This window comes from Panthera uncia, chromosome B4 (genome assembly GCF_023721935.1).
Source record: "Panthera uncia isolate 11264 chromosome B4, Puncia_PCG_1.0, whole genome shotgun sequence".
Lineage (NCBI taxonomy): Eukaryota > Metazoa > Chordata > Mammalia > Carnivora > Felidae > Panthera > Panthera uncia.
This window is the reverse complement of record NC_064809.1, coordinates 42,693,137-42,714,023: the sequence shown is the minus strand read 5'-3', so window position 1 is coordinate 42,714,023 and position 20,887 is coordinate 42,693,137. Positions and strand designations below refer to the sequence as shown.

General features: G+C 38.0%; 1 protein-coding gene and 1 long non-coding RNA gene across 2 annotated transcripts; one reads left to right on the top strand and one right to left on the bottom strand.

The window, feature by feature from the left end:
• Window positions 1–1,993: 1,993 nt before the first annotated feature.
• LOC125918837 (uncharacterized) lies at window positions 1,994–16,699 on the bottom strand. The gene is made up of 3 exons (XR_007456597.1): window positions 12,936–16,699; window positions 9,656–9,742; window positions 1,994–2,692 (listed from the first exon to the last, which is right to left on the bottom strand). It is a non-coding gene; the product is annotated as an uncharacterized LOC125918837 (long non-coding RNA).
• Window positions 12,394–20,873, top strand: CD69 (CD69 molecule). The gene is made up of 5 exons (XM_049625066.1): window positions 12,394–12,553; window positions 16,693–16,815; window positions 18,092–18,291; window positions 18,633–18,736; window positions 19,757–20,873. Exons 1-5 carry the CDS (start codon window positions 12,490–12,492, stop codon window positions 19,863–19,865), a joined length of 600 nt encoding a protein of 199 aa, XP_049481023.1. The 5' UTR covers window positions 12,394–12,489; the 3' UTR covers window positions 19,866–20,873.
• Window positions 20,874–20,887: the final 14 nt, after the last annotated feature.

Here is a 20,887-nt window from a genome sequence, read left to right as displayed (position 1 = left end):
ACATATCAAAAAATAAAGTGACAAAGCCCTAACATATCAGCAACTACACTAAATGTATATGGTCTAAACACTTAGAAAATAGAGATTGACAGAGTGGATTAAAAACTATGACACAAATGGGGCACCTGGGTGGTTCAGTCACCCAGCTCAGGTCTTGATCTTCAGCTCAGGTCATGATCTCGCACTCCGTGACTCACTCTGTGAGTTCAAGCCCCGCGTCGGGCCCTGTGCTGACAGTTCAGAGCCTGGAACCTCTTTCAGATTCTGTGTCTCCCTGTCTCTCTGCCCCTCTCCCGCTCATGCTCTGTCTCTCTCACTCTCAAAAATGAATAAATGTTAAAAAAAAATTTTTTTAAAAACTGTGACACAAATATGCTGAGAAAAGTTAATTATTTTTAGTTATAATGTTACACCTAGGTTGAGAGAAAAAGAAAAGTGTTAATAAAAAGAAAGCAAGGGCAGCTATTTAATAACAGGTAAAATAGCCTTATGAGTTGAAAAAATTATTGCCAGAAATAAGTTAATGATAAAAGTTAATTTACCAAGAAGACATAACAATCTTAAATATAAATGTTACAAAAACAGAGCTGTGAAATACGTGAAGCAAAATTTACAGACATGAAAGGAGACGAAAACATATCTGCAATCATAGTAGAAGATATTAATACTTCTCTTTCAATAATTGGTAGAATAACTAAACATATAGTGAATGATAATATAGAAACACTCAACACCACCATCAACCAACAAGACCTAATAGACACTTATATAATACTCAACCTAACAAGACTAGAATATACTTCCTTTTCAAAAGCCTGATAAACATATATCAAGGTACACTATATCCTGGGCAAGTAAACAAACTTCAATAAATTGAAAAGTATGGAAACAGTACAAAATTTGCTCTGACCTCAATGGAATCAAACTAGAAGCTGATAATGGGAAGATAAGAAAACCTCCAGGTACTTACAAATGAAACAACATATTTCCAAATCATCCCTGGATCAAATAGAAAAAGAAAATGGGAAAAGATATTGGACTGAATAAATACAATCTATCCATCTCTGTAGGATGCAGCTAAGGCAGTGGTAAGAGGGGGATTTATAGTACTAAATGCTTTTATTATAAAACAGAGAGAGTGAAATCAATGACCTAAACTTCTATCTCAAGAAATAGAAAAAGAAGAGCAACATAAACCCACAGCAAACAGAAGAAAGGACATAATAAATGTAAGATTAAAACTTAATGACATTGAGGGGTGCCAGGGTGGCTCATGCAGTTGACCATTTGACTCTTTATTTCAGCTTAGGTCGTGGTCCCAGGGTTGTAGAATCAAGCTCCACATAGCTCCACATTGAGCATGGAGCCTGCTTCGGATTCTCTCTCTCTCTCTCTCTCTCTCTCTCTCTCTCTCTCTCTCTCTCTCTCCTTCTACTCTGTCTTATTCTTCCCCTCTCCCCCACTTGCACTCTTCTCTCTCTTTCTAAAAATAAAAATTTAAAAAAATTTAAAAATTAATGAAACTGAAATCAGAAAAATAATACACATTCAATAAAAATGGCAATTAAAACTATTGCTCTGTAAAAGACTCCATGAAGAATATGAAAAGGCAAACTGCAGAGTGGAAGTAAGGGTGTTAAAACTGGCTTGTGAGCATAATTGGCTCCAGAAACGTGCTTGTAATCCGAAGTGCTTGTATATCAAAGCAGATTTCCCCATAAGAAATGGTAGAAACTCAGATGATTCATTCCACAACCCCAAAATATTTATGTAAAAATGATTGTGATACTGGAATAGAATACAAAATAATAAAAGAAATACAAAATATAAAGAAAAATAAACAAGTTAACTGCACTTACCTTTGAAAACCTTTGTGGCTGGTGTGAGCCTTCGTGACAAGGGAGGAGGGTTATCGTGCGGGACAATTTTCATTATCACTCGTAGAATCACTGCTATCTATTGGCTCAAGGGAATTTTTTTCCTGTCATGCAACTTTAACAAGAACCTATTCAACGACACTTGCTTTTGCCTCCTTTTGAGGATTTTGCGAAACTGTGACGTTGCATTGTCATTAAACCGATTCATCACTTGCACTGCTACTCTTTATTCAGGTGGTGCTTGTCTACAAAATTTTGCACTGTTTCCCACATTTGACACATCTCCCTAATGTCAGTTGAAGTGAAGGTGTCTTCTGCCTTTTTCTCCTCCTCTTGTTCAGACGAGATGCAGACGTAGACTCCTTATGAAATCTTGCAATTTCGGCCACTTGCGTACCTAATTCATACTTCTTGCTGATATCCTTTTTAACCTCCACCGTAATCATATCCTTTTTCTTACTGCCTTTCTTTTCAACCTTTTTCTGCATGGGGGCCATTGTATGAACTTGTACGGATGTTGACCCCAGTACGGTATTAATAAACTCTTGTCATATACTGTATTTAATGTACCTGGCAATAAGGCAGCAGAGGAAAGGGTCTATATCTGCAGGCAGCCTGACCTCGAATGAAACAAAACATTCCTAAGCTTATTCTTGTATGGAAAAGCAAAGGACTGTCCATAGGTGCTTTGAAGTGACAAAAAATACACGAGTTCCGGTTGGGGTCACCTTCCAACATTCTGAAATATCACTGATTTCTGGCAAACACCATAGCCTGACTGAGCATCCAAGCCTGGGAGAGGATCACCCACTGTCCTGAAGTGAGAGAGAGAGAGAGAGAGAGAGAGAGAAGAATCAGTGGCTCGGTTGTGAGCACGTGACATTCGGCATCCTGTGCTACTCACATTGCAAGATATGGCTTGTTTATCGAGTTAAAATTTATTAGAAATGTTTGCTCATCTTGCAGAACACTCGCAGAGCAAGCTACTCGCAATCCAAGGTTTTACTCTATTTGTAAACACGTTTCGAACAATCTAAGGAGTTTGGGCAAAAGACACAGACATTTCATTGCAGAAGACATACAGGTGACAACTAAGCACTTGAAAAGATGTTCAACATCCTTAGCCATTAGGGAAATACAAATTAAAGTCACAATGAGATGTCATCGCATAACTATCAGTATGGCTAATGGAAATGTAAAACGCAGCGCTAATGGGAACATAAAATGGTGCAGCCACAGTAAAAGAGTTGGAGAATTTCTTAATAAGCCAGCACGCAACTACCAAACCATCCATTAATTGCATTTCTGGACATTTATTCCAGAGTGATGAAACCTTAACTTCATACAAGGCTGTATACACAAATGTTCATAGCAACAATTTTATTCATAACAGCCCCCAAACTGAAAACACACCAAATGTCTTTCAAAGAGTGAATGGTTCGTCTGTGGCACATCCATACCATGAAATACTATTTAGCAATAAAGAAGAAACTACTGATGCTTGCAACTACTTGGATCAATTCACAGAGAATTATGCGGAGCAAAAAAAAAAAAAAAAAAGGCCAGCCCCCAACTGTTACGTACCATATGATTTCATTCCTATCACATTCTTGGAATGACAAAAACATAGAGATAAAGAATAGGTTAATGGTTGCCAGGGCTTATGGACAAGGGCAAGGGCAGATAGAAATAAGGGAGAGGCAGGAAGGAAATGCATTTGCCTCTAAAAGGACAACCAAAAACAAAACAAAACAAAAAAATCATAAGGTAATGGATTTGTTCTATATCTTAACTACATTTGGTGTCAACATCTTGGTGGTGATATTATATTATAGTTTTTCAAAATGTTGCTATTGGTATGAATTGGTTAAAGCTTACAACTGCATTTGAATCTAAAGTTATCTCAACATTTTAGAAAACTAATTAAAAATGTTTGACTCTTCAATTTTTACGTTTATTGTATATATTTATTTATTATTACTGCATTACTATATCATGTCTCATTTCTGATTTCACAGGAAAGCTTCTCAATTATTTATCCTTTAGTATGATATTTGTAAATATCATTCCTCTCTAATCTATACATTAAGGAGGCTCATATAATTCTTAGTATATTATAGGCATCAATCACAAATTTATGGTTAAAATTTCCGTTTTTAAATATATTTTTAATGTTTATTTATTTTTAAGAGAGAGACAGAATGTAAACAGGGGAAGGGGCAGAGAGAGAGAGAGAGACACAGAATCTGAAGCAGGCTCCAGGCTCTAAGCTGTCAGCACAGACCCTGATGTGGGGCTTGAACTCGCAAACTGCAAGATCATGACCTGAGCCAAAGTCAGACGCTTAACTGACTGGAGCCACCCAGGCGTCCTGTGGTTCAATTTTTCAAATACTTGATTTTATACTTTTTGAGTTAGTTTTTTTCCTTTTGATTTGTTAATGTGGTAAATTCAGTTGATTGATTTTTGAATGAAAAACTAGCATTGTTTTCCTGGGATGAAACCAATATTCTTGTGGTATATTATTTTTTACGTATCATGAGTTCAGTTTTCTAAGCTTATTTTTTAAAATTATTCATCTCTCTTCGTGAGTAAGATTGACTGGCCAGGTTTTGATTAGTGTTTTCCTGATTTGATCTTTTTATCTTCTTTGGAAGAATTTGTAACTTCTTTCTGTCATATGTGTTTGGTAAATTGGAACACAGAATTATCTGGGCATAGAGTTTTTGTTGGTTTTGTTTTCATGATTTATTTATTTCCCAAAAGGATGTATTTAGTTATGGATTGAATTTATTTAATAGTTACAGAAGTATGCCAAGGTAGAAATATCTTCTTGTTCCAAGTTTGGAAGAGGTGTTTGTCTGGGATGTGTCCGTTTTACTTAAATTGTCAACTATGCTGGTCTTAAATTATTCGTAATACACTATTATGATTTTTCGCGTCTGCCTAGACTTCTCCTACTCTTGGCAAAATTCCCTTTTAGGGGCTCCATTTTCCTTTCCTAAGATCTTGCCTCAGTGAAGACCAATCCAATTCACAAATATTTCAACTTCAAAAAAAAATTACTTTATATATATATATATATATATAGAGAGAGAGAGAGAGAGAGCACAAGTGGAGGAGAGGAGCAGAAGAAGAGAGAGTAGGAGAGAAAGAGAGAGAGAATCTTAAGCAGGATCCACGTTCAGCCTAGAGCCCAACACAGGGCTCGATCCCACAACCCTGGGATCTTGCCTGGAGCAGAAATCAAGAGTTGGACGCTCGATGGACTGAGTCATCCACATGCCTCAGAAATATTTTAATGCATTTAAACTTCAAATTGATTGGGCAGAAGAATGTAATAATCCCTGAGCGTCTTCTACCTGGAGGCTCTTCTCTCAGTACATAAGTACGTGCAAATAGAGCCATAGGAGGAAGGATAAGCAGTTCTGTTCAAATTCCTTACGCATCTATCAAGATTCAAAGGCAAATGGATACATTTTAAATCACTCAGTGACTCAGGCCCTGGGCTGCCTAAAATTTCTATATGTTACATTTGGTATTTCCACACCATCGTTTTGAGAATATTCCCCCCAAATGTTTGCTACATGTCAAGAAGCCTGGGATTAATTTCTGTAAAGTACCGAGGGATGGTGAAGCACTAGATCTCATCTTTGTTATAGTTCTTTTACATCTTTTCCTTTCAAAAAGTGTCAGATTTTTCATAGTCCAGGTTTATGTATACGTGAACTCCGTATTTTACCTTCACTGTCTCAAGTCAGGGAGAAGAAACACAACAGCTCATACTTTCCAGACCAACTCATTTCTGGTGTTTAGGAGTTATTCCACCAGAGAAGAAAGGTAGAAAGTTCAAAGAGTAAATTCAAAGAGAAGAGCAGAAGGTTGGAAAGTGTTTAGAACGGGAAATTCCCCCACTTACTCATGGTTACCTGCGTTGACTCTGTAGAATAAGCAATCAGAAGGCACACACACATCTGCGACTTAAAAATAAATGTGACCAATTTGCATAATTTATACGAATTTGAGACCAAACAGTAAAAACTGAAGTTTTTGATTCCTGAGCAGATTAAAAGCCATTCAGAAACCTAATTCACCCATTGAAAGAAAAAAAAAATGTTTCAGACAAAAAAAAAAAAAAAAGAAGAAGAAGAAGAAGAAGAAGACGAGGAAAAAAAAGGATGAACACTCTGTCTCCGGAAATTGTCTTAGGTCGGAAGTTTGCGGTCTCTGTGACCATGTGCTACCAAAAGCATCCTGCTGAGCTGCTGTCTGATAAGGACTGTATATCCTGTCTTCTCTGCATCACTTTGCATCTAGCTCACATTACTTCATTTCCTGTTGGGGACCTTGCCCCGGATTCTTCATATAAGGTCAAACACGACAGAGGCTCTGCTGCTCTGACTCCTGGTGTCCTGAGTGGCTTCTTCCAACTTTGCCCATGCACTCCTTTCTCTAAGCCCCAGTCTATGAAATATTAATGACCATCTCTGCCTTCGGCGTGTATGTATGAAATAAGATATACAGCATCTCTGAGCGAGTATACACCATTATGTGTATTTTACGAGGAGGTTGAACAACGTTTAGTTGTGCTAGTTTGGTTGCTTTAGTTTCCTATGCGATGCTTTGCTTTAGAGAGTTGAATCCCTCGGGGCTGACCACACAGGAAGCTGGCTTCCATATTTAGATGAGTAAGGGGTAACTGAAAAACCTGACCCCAGAATCTCTCCCACACTTCATCCTGACCCTCTACACTTTGCTTTGTCTTCTTTCCTGCAATGCCACATACAGAGATGCTTTTCTTGGATTTACCAAATACTGATTAGCAATATGAGCATGTAATCTATTGTGTCTAGCAAGACCCTCTTGCAAGTGAAATGGCATGCCTTTTTAAATGTTTATTTATTTATTTTGAGACACACACAGAGAGAGAGAGAGAGAGAGAGAGCAGAGTAGGGGCAGAGACAGGGGGAGAGAGAGAATCCCAAGAAGGCTTCGCGCTGGCAGCACAGAGCCTGGTGCGGGACTCGATCCCATGAACCATGAGGTCATGACCTGAGCTGCAATCAAGAGTGAACACTCGGGGCGCCTGGGTAGCTTGGTCAGTTAAGCGTCTGACTTCGGCTCAGGTCATGATCTCATGGTCCTTGAGTTCGAGCCCCGAGTCGGGCTCTGTGCTGACAGCTCAGAGCCTGGAGCCTGTTTCGGATTCTGTGTCTCCCTCTCTCTCTGACCCTCCCCCGTTCATGCTCTGTCTCTCTCTGTCTCAGAAATAAATAAACATCAAAAAAATTAAAAAAAAAAAAGAGTGAACACTCAACCAGCTGTGCCACCCAGGCACCCTGAGATGGCACACTTTTAATAATTACATCAGGACAAGTGTCAACCAGACCTTCAGGGCAAACCCTATTCACTGTTCTTTCACTCTTTTGCATACATTTAGGTTGACTGCTTCCTCAAACCTAAGGGAGATTTCTTACACTCAAAAAAATAAGGACTGTGGAAGCAGAGGAGGATTAATGGGACAATATTAATTTTGTAGTGAAGTTCAGGTTATTATAAAGGACTTGCCTAGCAGGAGGTCCAGTAAATACCTAGAAGGCCCACTGATGACATCCGTTCTCAGTAATCTGACTGGTTTTCATGTTTGCAGAGGCCATCTGCTGTCACCTATATACTAAGTGCTGAACTCAACAGAATACTTGGGCTGCTCCCATAAAGACAGAGGCAAAATGACTCCAAAAAAGAAATAACACAGGTCTTGATCATGGTTATAAGGTTTACAGATAATCTTTTTCCTCCTTTTTAAGTTTAGTTATTTATTTATTTGTAACCAATTGAGCCACCCAGGTGCCCCCAGATATTTATTTTCTGAAAATAAGATCTCTGGTTATCATTTCTTTTCTCTGTCCAATGGCCTACTTATAGATGCGTTACATAAAAATAACATCAATAGTAGATGTCACATATATATATGCATGTGTTTATAAATGTAAGCGTATCTAAATGTATACATATAGCATCCATTCACTTGACTACAGCTGAAGAAGCAAGAAACCTCGAGCACACAGGCAAGCATCTCCATATTATGAGCGCTGTCTGAGGTGGAAGTAAGAGAAGGCAGCTTCCTGTCTGTATCCTAGGCAGACAAGAGCCACGTTGCATCCCATCAGCAAGAATGCTGCGACTTCTCAGCTTTGTCTCTTCCCACAAATGAAAAACTCTCCCCTTTTAGGACTTCTATCAAAGTGATTCCTTCATACATCATTCAATGCCTAATATGTCCCAAACCCCATACTAGAACACTGATGTTTTTAGTTTATAATTTTCTTTCCTCACCAAACCGTGTAAGTTGGATGTTAGTACTTTAAGTCTACAGATAACAAAGCCAAAGCTCAGTGGAGTTGTGCACTTTCCCAAAGCCATGCAGTTAGCAAATGCTTGAGCCGGTATTCGCACACAATCTGTTGTGTGTCTGCCCAGTAAGTATTTTGAAATCTTTCTATATTCTAGGTGCTGTTTTATACTAGAGATTCATTGTTGAATAAGTCAGCCATGCCCCTGCTCTTAAAGATGCTATTTTCTAGAAAGGGAAATAAATGATAACAGTGAATTTTCAAAACTAGATATATATACATTTACATTATTTATTTATTCATTTATATGTGTATTCGTTATATATATATATAATGAACTACAAAATTTCAGATGAGAATATATTTTATACCATTCTTCTTCTTTTTAAATGTTTTTAGTTATTTTTGAGAGAGCCAGAGCTTGAGTGGGGGAGGGACAGAGAGACAGAGAGAGACACAGAATCCCAAGCAGGCTCCAGACTCTGAGCTGTCAACACAGAGCCTGATGTGGGGCTCTCAAACTCATGAACCGTGAGATCATGACCTGAACTGAAGTCTTATACTAACTGACTGAGCCACCCAGGCACCCCTGAGAAAAGATTTTATAAAAGAAGAGAGTGAGGTAATATTGTGGCCAATGGAAGGTAAATTCTACAAGGGGTTGGGGAAGGTCTTGCTGAGAAGGTGACATGTGAGGTAACATAAACAAGAAGAAAGTGTTAACCATGGAAAATCTGAGAGAACAAGGGCAAGAACACACTCCATAAAACCAAAATAAGTTTAGCTTTTCTCAAGGAACACAAAGAAGGTCACCATAGCTGACCTATAGGGAGTAGGAGAGAAAATCGCGGGAGATGATTATTTGACTGTAAAATCTGTACTTTTTTTAAATAATGCTAACCAACCTAACTTTTCTGGAATATTCAAATTTCAAAAACGGTGTTCCACTAAGAAAACTGATTTTCACACTTACGTGGGAGTCATCAGAGGGGAAAAGGCATGTTAGTAAGTGGTAAGACTGGACCAGGATTTCTGTGGTTGCCCAACGAACTGCTAGAAATCGCTTTGTAGGTGGGAAACACACATGGCAAGGATTATTAGTGTGTGTAAGAATATTTGCTTTCTCCCCCCCATCATACCCCACAGACTTGGAAGGGTTCAAATACTGTTGTAGATTTATAACTGTTATATTATCCCGTCACCTGAGCCCCAAGACCAGGTTCTTGAGTAAGAATGTCATAGATATGAACACTGAACTTAAGAGAAAGAAAACAGCTGGAGTTTATCAGAGATAGCTCGCATACAAGGGAGCCAACAAGAAAGAGGAATGCTGCTCCCCGAAGGGGCAGCGTGCAAGGCTTATAGAGAGAGGTACTCTTCCAAAGAGTGAGGCGCTGGGAGTGGGGAAGCATCCTTCAGTCCTACCGTCATTATCTTGTGGTCTTTACTTTTCAACGGACATGAGACAATCACAGGCTGACTTTCTCCATGGTCCACCTCCTTTCAGGGCTCCTGAAAAACAGAAATCCTTGTGCAAGCAGGTTTTAAGTTGTTATTTCTAATTTTGCCCAGACTACCATTACTCCCTAACAGCTGTTATCTCTCATTTGTTTGCTTTCCCAGAAGTAGGTATTTGTCTCTAAGAGTATGGAAACTTTCAACCCTTGGCCCAGACCAGGAGTTTCACAGGAATTAAGTCCCTCTTGCTTTCCCTACACTGTCTCGACCCCATACATTCTTCATGATACAGTGTGTATAGTCAGTGCCAAGGTGTGGACATTAACCCAGGTCTCCCAACTTTAGGAGAATAAACAGAGGACCTAAGTTGTTTTAACACAAAGAAATTAGTGAACGCAGCAGATGTTTCCCTTAAATACCCAACTGCCTCCTCCATCCCTCATCTGTAATATTCAAGGGTGTCCTTGCTACCCAGTGGCGGTCTACAATCCCCCACACCTCCCTGAGTGGCACGCTGTATTCTGGAACTTTTACAGTTCTTTAATGTTTATTCTACTTTAGAGAGAAAGAGAGCTCAAGCGAGCCCGATATGGGGCTGGAACTCACAAACCGTGGGATCGTGACCTGAGCTGGTGTTGGACGCTCAATCGACTGAGCCACTCAGGTGCCCGTGGAACTTTTATGGCTTTTATACATATTCTTTCATTAGTTCATATTTATTTATTCATGCACTCAACAACTCTGTGTAGTAAGCACATACTAGGTTCCAGTTGTTATGTCAGGTGTTAGAGCCACAGAGGGGGTAAGCCAGAAAAAGTTATTGCCCCCAAGCAGCTTACTTAGTCTAGAAAGGAAAGTAGATGATAAACAATGATATAATGTCAGCTGTCACCATGTGATATAAAGAAAGATAAAGGTATACGGTGGCATAGAGCGTGAGGTTCTATTTTACATATAGAAAGCACATCGAAGACCTTTCTGGGCAGATCATAGTTGAATAATAAATGAAATGAGTTAAAGGAAGAGAGAGACATGCAAGCAGATGAAAGAAGAACCTTTCAGAGAAAATGCACAAATTCTGAAGTGGGAGTATGCTTGACATTTTTGTGGTATAGCAGAGGTTACAGTTGGAGAGGGCAGTGACTAATAGGGAAAATGGCAGGAGAGGTAGCCAAGGGCTAGATCAGAGACCTTCTCAACTATAAGAAGGTCTTTGGATTTTTATGGTGATTTTGATAAGAAGGCTTTGCGGGTAGGAGTGGGGAGGAGATGAACATCTCAACAAAGTGATAGGACTTAACTTTAAATAACGCTTCTTGCTGTCGTGTGGAAAACATACCAAGAAACGGACTGAGAGTGGAAGCAAAGAGAACCCTTAAGACCAACGTGTAACTCTTAACGTCTTAGGTTAACAAATAAATACAATGGCCTAACTTAGCCACAGTCGATGAGAATTGCCAACCCATCTAAGCATAATACTTTCACGAAGTCTTTCTTTTGAAACCAGATTGTCTTTAAAGAAGAGGTACTAATGACAAAAATTGTGGCAGCAAGATTGGTAACCAGAGTGATATTTTGATCCCCTCTTTAAGTCACCACGCACAGACATTCTGGCTTCATTTTGTGTCGATCTTAATAGCTTAGATGGTATTAGATGCCATGGCAATATATTTTTTATAAATCATACTCCTTGGGGAGCCTGGGTGGCTCAATCAGTTAAGCCTCTGACTCTTGATTTCAGCTCAGGTCATAATCTCGGGGAACACGGGGTCCATGATGACAGCACAGAGCCTGCTTAAGATTCTCTCTCTTTCCCTCTATCTCTCTCTGCCCCTCCCTCACTCGTGCTTTCTCTCTCCTTCTCAAAAATAAAATACATAAAATTTATGACAATCATACCCCAGATGTCTGACACCTCAGAAATACATGAAAAATAATCACGTAAAAGAGGAGAAAATTAGAGAAGAATAAGATACTAGGGGGAATAAGGGCAATCTAGATGACAGTAAAATGTGGCAAAAAATTAACAGGAGGTAAATGAAACAGGTAATTTAAGACAAACAATTTTAGACTATCGGAAGTTCCAGACCACAAGGTTTCTATTTCTTGAATTAAAAGCAAGCGTGTACTAAATGGTAACGTAGAAGAACTGGTCCCTGGGGAAGACGTCAGTGATACCCTTCTGACAGCCGATTTATAGCTTCCTAAGTAAAATTCTTCCAGAGTGGAGAGAGATTCATGAGGACAGAGATCTTAAAATTCTTACTTAACAATGACCCCTCTAGCCCCAAACAGTGTCAGGGTCAGAGTGCATGCTCAATAAATATTAGTCGTTCATTAACTAAATGAATCAGAATCTAGGGGAAATATTACTCTCCAAATTATTTCCACCTCAAAGATAAGAAGCCTTAACCGTTCGCTCCTTACTTAAATACACCGTCTCCTAAACTATCTGTGTTTTTTACAAACTTAAAGAAGGATGTCTCAGATGCTGGAAAAATCCCGCTTGTCGCTTCATGCTACACCTACGGTTGTGAGAAAGCACATTTCAGACAGCAGGGAAAACCCGCAGCTCACCACCACAACACAGTGTGAATTGTCTGGGCCGCTGGAGCATAAATTAAAGAGAACTGATGTAGTCGAGCGGGTATAGGTGGCAAGAGGAAGGGGGTGGAGACAATATAACAATATAAACGCTGAGGTACCTCACAGACTCAGAGACGGGACAAGAGGTCTAGCAAAGACTTTTGCTGTAGTTGGCTTGGCCTGGGATTAGCCAGGGAATCTTGACTAGAGCAAAGATGAATTCTGAAGATTGTTCCATAACAGAGAACAGCTCCTTGCATCCGGAGAGAGGACAACAAAGTAAGTCAGACCTTATTTGTTATATCCTTGTAACAAAACTCCTTTTCCCTCTCTGTCCCTCACACACACATACATCTATCTGTCTGTCTATCTATCTATCATCTATCTATCATCTATCTATCTATCTATCTATCATCTATCACCTAGCTAGCTAGCTTATATATTACAGTACTTTAAAAAATGAGCCTTTGTCTTTAGAAAAACTTGGTTACATTTTGCTTCAGTCCAGGAAAAGGAGAATATGGGAACAAGTAATTATTTCTCTATCTACCTGAAACACGAGAGGAGACCACAGCGTTGGATTTCAGAAGGCCTTTAAAGACCTGTTCCTTTGTTTCAATGTTCAATGTTTCAATGTTCCATATCAGTTCTTCAGATTTACCTGGAAAGCTCACTGGCCCAGTGCATTCCGCATCCTTTTTCCATATCCATCTGTAGGCACTTCAGGAAGCACAGCCTCTCTTTACAAAACTTTTCTGGGCCTTCCACATGAACAATTACATTCTTCGTTGTCTTCACCTGTGTCTTTGTAGGCTTTCTGTTTGCTTCGTTGTATTCTCGTGACAGCATCCTCCAGTTGCTGGCAATGAAGGTTTCCAACCTTTGAGAGGATAGACGGATGCATATCTGAACATTTACCGGGCCCGGTGGTAGTTTCTTAGGAGAAGGTCACGAAAAGTTCTTGAAAGGGCAATCTTCTGCTTCTGCACCCTTCATAGAACTCTTCCTCTATTTCATCATTCTGCTTCACCCTCTAATCACTGGCTTCAGATTCGACATGAGTCACACATGGTTCTTCCTTTCTTCTGTTTTTCATCTAAATACATCAAAATGTGATTATCTTAGCTATTTACTTTTTCCCCTCTTCTCTTTGCCTATTCTGTCCACAGACTTTTATTATCTTTCCTGTTACCAGAACGCTCCCATTTTTTTTTCTTATAATGTGTTTCTGTGAGGCTTGTTTGTTTTTTTTTTAATTTAGCCTTCTTCCTCTCCAATTAATGAGGTGCCCCCCAAACTTACTTTTAGGCAAAGTTACCTGGTAATCAAAGGGTGCATTATAACATGAACAGCAGAGCTGAACGGTCTGGAGAGCGGGATTGTTTTCTGAGCCTGTGTCTGCTAGACTGGTTTATGTTAGGAAGACACCAATCGCTTCTGATAAACCCATCTTGTACTAAGTACACACAATCAAGTGTGCATAAGAAGTGCAAGCCGCAAAGATTCCTGGTAGCTAGGTAACCATAATGTTATGGCCCAGTTGAGCTGCTGAAAAGAAATAACGTACATAATAATAAAATCACCCAGTAAGTAGAGATCATAGTTGCACAACGAAGGACCTAATTCAGGAATCCGCAACTTTTCCCGAGTTCTCCAATTTTCTATTGAGTGTTTAGTTTATGCTGCCCTTGTAGTTGCTTTATTACTGTAAGCCATCATTGGGCATCACCTTTGGATGACTTGGTATTTAATCATGGATTTAGCTTCAATTTCTTCATTAATGAACAGGGCCCATAATCAGAGCGGAAGTATCCTGTAAGGGGAGTGTTTTGTTGCCTAGGTGATAAATCAAACAGTGAGTAACAATAGCCCTCACTAATGGAGAAACATACAGTCTGAGAATCACCTCCACCTTTTGCCTGTGGATAAGCCAATAGACTGAGCTAGGCTGGCTCTGAGTCCGGGAGCTACATAGATGAGTTAGTGTTTGCCGAGGAACCACAACTCTTGCTGCATTGAGTCTAAACAGCATGATTGACTCTCACATGGGGAGAAGTGAAACTAGACAGACAGTTCTGAACTTGCTACCCTATCTACCAAGGGCAGCTTCCGGTGATAGTTGTATGCTGGTAAAAAAAAAAAAAAAAAAAAGGAAGATTTGCTTTGAGAAGCTGAGAGAAATAGACCTAGAGAGGAGTGAAGTAAAAGCTTCTCTTGCAAAACCCCAATGCAGACCTATGCTGGGAAAGAACAATCCCCAGAAGCAAAAATGATAACCAGTGAACAATGAAAGAAAACACACCTCTGTGCTCAGTTTCACTTCGGAGAAATGTTTTTAGGAAAAGAAATACAAGAATCTCAAGATATGTCCTCTTTTAGTATGCTTTTAATTATGGAAATCATAGCATATAGAAAAACATGATATGTTTGCATTCGATGCTATTTTGTATGGTAATTTCTAGTATCATTCAAGTGGCCATTTTACGTTTCAGTTTTTGAGAACCTAATAGGGAACTATGTATCTCTTGTGAGGCCAAATTTTAGAAACCCTGAGGGGTCATCCTAGCAAAAATCAAATTCAATCACTGGTCACAAAATCTTCTTCTCTCCGTTCTTGATTACTTATTTATATTCTAAAGCAGATATTCTTGTAGTTTTTTTTTAAACTAAGAATCATCATTCACATCATGTTCATATTCCACAAAATTATTTCTTATTGGTGAAATCAAATCAAATTTTTGCTTCGTTTCAGCATTATACAGAAGGTACATGAAAAAAATCAACTTCTACCTAACATTTGCTGTATAATATTGTTATGTTTCCTCTACTATCTTCTCTTGAAAAATTCAAATATTTTGCTCTTCACTCAAATATCATTTTAATTGAGGCATAATTGACATGCCACAGACGCACAAATCAAAAGTATGCCATTTAATGAGTTCCATAACAACTCCAATCAAGATTTGAAATTTCACCCTAGAAAGTTCCCCTGTGTTTCTTTCCAGCCAAATTACTTTTCCTACACACATAAAAGCAATTACTTTTCTGATTTCTGTTGCCATAGTTTAATTCAACTTTTTTTTTTTTGAGTATAGGTAACACATAATGTTACATTATTTTCAGGTGTACAACATAGTAATTCTACACCCCTTTATGTTATGCTATGCTCACCATAATGTAGGACCCTCTGTCACACCATGCTCTTACACTACCACGGATTATATTTCCTATGCTGTGCCTTTCATTCCCATGAATTATCCATTCCATCGCTGGAAGCCTGTATCGCCCACTCTCCTTCACCCATTTTGCGCATACCCCCATTCTCCTCCCCTCTGGCAATCTTCATTTGGTTCTCTGTATTTATGGGTCCGATTCTGCTTTCTGTTTGTTCCTTCACTTGCTTTGTTTTTTAGACTCCACCTATAAGTGAAATCATATGGTGTTTGTCTTTCTTGGTCTGACTTCGTTCAGCTATCCTTGCGTGTCATATAAATGGAAATCTATAGTTTATAGCCTTGAATGTCATATAAATGGAAATCTATAGTATATAGTTGTAGCTGCATTTTTTTCACTCGACATTTTTTGAGACCAATGCATTTTGTTGCATTGATGAGGTTTTTTGTTTGTTTGTTTTTGTGGGTTTTTTTTTTGTTTTTGTGTTTTTTTCTGCTGAGTAGAATTCAGATATGCCATATCTTGTTTATCCATATTCCTACTGATGGATATGTGGATTCTTTCTAAGATTTGGCTGTTAAGAATAAAGCTGCTATGAGCATTCTTGTTTTGTACAAGTCAAATTCTCAATCAGAAGATAGGTATATATTTCATTGTATGAAAAACAGCTTTCCAAATTATCTTTACATTTTACTCCCCCATCAGTAATATATGAAAATTTCCATTGCTTTACGTATGTACTGACTTCACCAAAAAGTACCACCAGTCTTTTTTTTTTTTAATTTTCAGTCATGGTAGTTGTATATATTTATATATCAATTCAATATTTTTTATTCATCATCCATATTTATTACATTTAAGTCAACTTTCTTAAACAGGAACTACAGAGAGGTTAAGGGATTATGCTTAGGATGTCCTTTTTATGTGTCTCCTAGGGTAATCAGATATTTAATAAATGTTTTTGTGATTCAAACAATAAAATCATCATAAACTTAGAATTTTTGTAGCTACTAAGTGCACATATTAGGCAGATATTTTATGATCTCATTATTATCCCTGGATCGTTTCATTTCTAGCCAAAAATAAACTGTCCAAAGTCACTCAAAATTGGGGGGAAATTAACTTATAAATTTCATCTAAGAAGATAAGGAGGTATTGAAAAGCTAATGCCTCAGGAGAATATCAAATGTCCCTTTCTTACTTCCACAGTTGACCTGAATTCATCATGAACTTTCTCCCTGCAGGTACCACCGCCAGCCCTCAGTTTGCAACACAGCATGAAGGGTCCCTTCAAGTTCCTATCCCATGTGCTGTATTGAATGTGGTCTTTATCACTTGTTTAATCATTGCTCTCATCGCTTTATCAGGTGGGTCTGTACTTCATGAATTCATTCTGCTGTTAGCATTCCTGTCCAGCTGAAATCAACAGGGATTACTGGCACTAATTAATCTGAAATTCTGATTAATTTAGAATCACCCCCATTTTTTTTTTAAAGCATCATTTTTGTTTTATTTGTTTGCTTTTGCATGGAACTTAATCTAAAAGCCTTTGGTTTAATCTTAACAGTAAAGCCTTTAGGCAAGGGGAGGGTCAGGGATTGTTAGCTGCCATTGTACAGAAAGTGAAATGTGTAACATGCCCAACTCTAGCCCCAGAACCCTCACAGAGGAGGATATGGTCTCACATGAAGGAAAAAAAAGCGGTGGGGGGGGGGGACTTTCATACTTTGGAATCTAGAAATGGTCTCTCTCTCTCTCTCTCTCTTTTTTAGAATCACCCCCATTTTTTATACATGGCTGATTTCTTTGAACATCCCAAATATAATTCCATATTCTTTAGATAATCAATGCAACGCTTTCTCAGTTGCCTAGAACGTCTTTAGAAGTATTAAAGGTGTCTATGATTTAAAAATTATTGTGGGATGGGGGAAGGGAAGGAAAAAAAAGAAGTTAAAAATTATTGTGGGAGAAAATTACACGAGCAGATTTTTAAATCTGAAGTGAAAGGGACTGATTTAGATTCTAACTAAACAGACATTTAGCTAGGGGGAAAATGTGGGCTTCACATTCATTTTTGATAGAAAAAAATAATATCTAAGCCATAGATTAATCAGGAATTGACCAGTCTTTTGTTTTTTATCTCAAGGGCAACAGAATGGTGCTTACGCATAATTAAAAAATATATATATCTAGAAGCTCCCAAAGAATTAATTGGGATACGGTATTCAAAACATAGCAATACCAAGACATTTGCCTTTAACAAACATGAAATCTTACAATTTTATGAAATGTCCCCAGCCATAGTTCTTTCTGTATTCTGAATTATTTCCCTACAAATTATTCTCTCCTTCTCCCAATTTAGTGTTTCGTTGGCTGCATTGGAATTTATAATGCCCTTTACCCTTTTTAGTCCAAAGACTACTGGCAGGATTTTTCTATTTTCCTACCCCTTTCGGAGATTATGGCCCAAAGGACACCTTCTTATTTCTTGCATCCTGACAGGGGTAGTTAGGCACAACAGGAAATTAGATAAAGTGAGAACCTGCCTTCTTGCTCTTCTCAGAATTCACTTCTTGCCTCTCATCCTTGTCATTGTCAGCTAGTTTCTTTTATTACTAAAACAAACCATTTTCCTGTTCACAGTTGGCCAATACAACTGTCCAGAACAATATTCACACCCACTGCCATCAAATAGCCCTGTTTCTTCATGCTCAGATGATTGGTTTGCATACCGGAGGAAATGCTACTTTATTTCCACTGTAACAAAGGACTGGAAGTCAGCACAAAACTTTTGCTCTGAACATTGGGCTACTCTTGCCTTCGTTGATTCTGAAGAGGACATGGTAAGATTCAAAAACAATTTCCTAAATATTTGCTATTTTTTGATAGAGATAATCTGTGATTTCTTTGAAGACATTGTACCTATCTCCCTTGTAGGGAAATTTAGTTACAGAAAAGCATGAGATCAGTCTGAGGTCATAATCAGGGTTCCGTTTAACCTTGTAAATTTGATTTGATTATTTAGCTTCAATGGCCAAAAGTTCAAACGAGCTGGTCCCAAATAGAGCTAATAAGTGAGCAGCTTAGCCATCATGCCTTGAATTGCAGCTTTTGAGAAATGTAATTTATTACATACTTACCAGAGGGGTTGTTTAACATATGCCTTCTTTGTGCTTTCTTCAAGATCTTTTTAAAACGATTTGTGGGTAGAGCCGAACATTGGATTGGGCTGAAAAATGAAGATGGCCGGACATGGAAATGGTCAGATGGCAAAGTATTCAATAACAGGTAAGTTTTTAGATGTCTCTTCATCCTCCCCAGAATGGCAGCTCAGGGAAGCCATTTTCCTTTCAAATCACTGTTGTATACAAAGGTTGTGCCCTTTATGAGCAGAGCTTTACCAGTCTGTTTTTTACGCTTATACTCTTTCAAATTCTTCAAAGAACGGTTTTAATATTGCCATTTTTCTCTTTTTATCTATTTGGAAATCATACAATAAATGCTTCTAGCATGTTTATCTCAGCAAATTTCAGTGTGAGTGACAGACTCAGAAATTTTCCAGAAATAATTGCAATGCTGCAAAAAGAAAAAAATCCAACATTTCCAATCTCGTATATATATTTTCCTGATAAGCTGGAGTTTTTCTTTTTTCTTTTTTTTTAGAAAATAATTCCCTTTTGCCCTCTCCCAATTCTCATCACCACAGAGATAAAGAACAATATTTCTAATCACGAATTAGAAGCTTCTGTGAACCTAAGAGAAAACTTGCCTCAGAATGAAAGATATTGCCTAATTTTATTACCTGTAATTAATGTACATTTTAAAGTTTAAAGGACATTTTATATGTTTAGTGTTAATCTTTTCATCTGAAAACTCAGAATTGAATAAATCTCTAGGTATCTAAATAGTTTCATGATAATTACTGATATGAAGAATAAATTTAAAAATCTCTAGAAAAAGAAATCTTAATATGTGTCCTATGGGACTATACATGCAGATGGGCTTTAGGGGCCATAAACCTAACTCAGAAACAACCAAGAATCACTCTTCTGGTGGTATGCCAACCGAAGGAATGGAACTGTTACTCTCTGCTCTGTAGCCACCCTCCACATAGTATTTCTTCCAGTCTCGGTCTACTGTCTTTACAAGTTAGTTTATGGTCAACTTGACCAGCTGACATGCTTCATGAGGTCCTACCAAGCGAAAAAAAAAAAAAAATCACAGACTACCCTCACAAAGTTCATTCTCCTGTAACTGAATGGAAATAATGAACTGAAAATAATGCTGACTTTCTTTATTGTTTGCCAGGTTCAACCTTACAGGATCTGAGAACTGTGCATTTCTGAATAGCACAGGGGTCATCAGCACAGAATGTGAAAAGAATTTATACTGGATATGTAGTAAGCCCTTCAAATAATGAGGAAACATATTTGCTTCTAGACTATGGTGACTTGGAACTCGAGGAAATTTGTGTTGATGGATGCTGCTTTATGGTCAGAAATTTTCCATAAAAACTTTGTGGGAAAAAAAAACCTTTGTATTATTTTGGAAACCTTCTTCCAAATGAGACTATGGAAAAAAGGAAAAGAAATTCCAGGTTATCCAGCCATGAGCTGAAAAAGGCACAGGTTGCCTGACCATTCATTACGCGCAAAAATGAGAATGACTTTAAGCCTTATGGATGCACTTTATATTTTAAAATTCAGAAATAGTAAAATAACTAGGCTTAGAGTTATTATTTATTGTTGAATGACTACCGAAACTGAGTGTGCTCCTCATATTTGCACTATTTGAAGATGTTAACTGATGGTATTAAAAACCAAATGTCAACATAAGAAATTTTAACCAGTAGTGCAGACATTTAGTCTAAATGCATTTTTTGAGAAAAAAATCAGAGAACATTTCTAAGTGGACAAATGCTTATGAAACTAAGCTTCATAATATTTTTCTCTTTATAGAGAAGTTTGCCAAGTTACTTTGTCATTTTCCTGCCAAAAGAGTGGGATAATCATGTATTTATATGGTTTGTTGGTTTTTGTTTTTGTTTTTGTTTTTTTAGTTCTACGTAACTCATCTTTTCCAATGGTACATACTTCATTGTCTTAAAAATCTTACATGTAGCATTTTACAGAGACACAGACAAAAGCAAAGACTATAACGGATATTTGTGAAGCAGATGAAAGTGTTGGAAAATGTGCAATATGTGATGTGGTAAATTTCTACCGGGAAAAAGTCTGTATTCTTCAAACCTGGAATAGTCAAGTCTTATCTGACTATAAATTTGTACCTTTCCTAATCAATTCTCCCACGTGCAATGCTTCATATGAAGTATTTTCTGAGTGCAATAGTGTTTCTTTGTCTTTTGTATTCACTGCCATTATAAGCTGATTTTGTGTAAGTTAAAATAAAAGTAGAATCCACAAAACGGTTTCTAAGAAG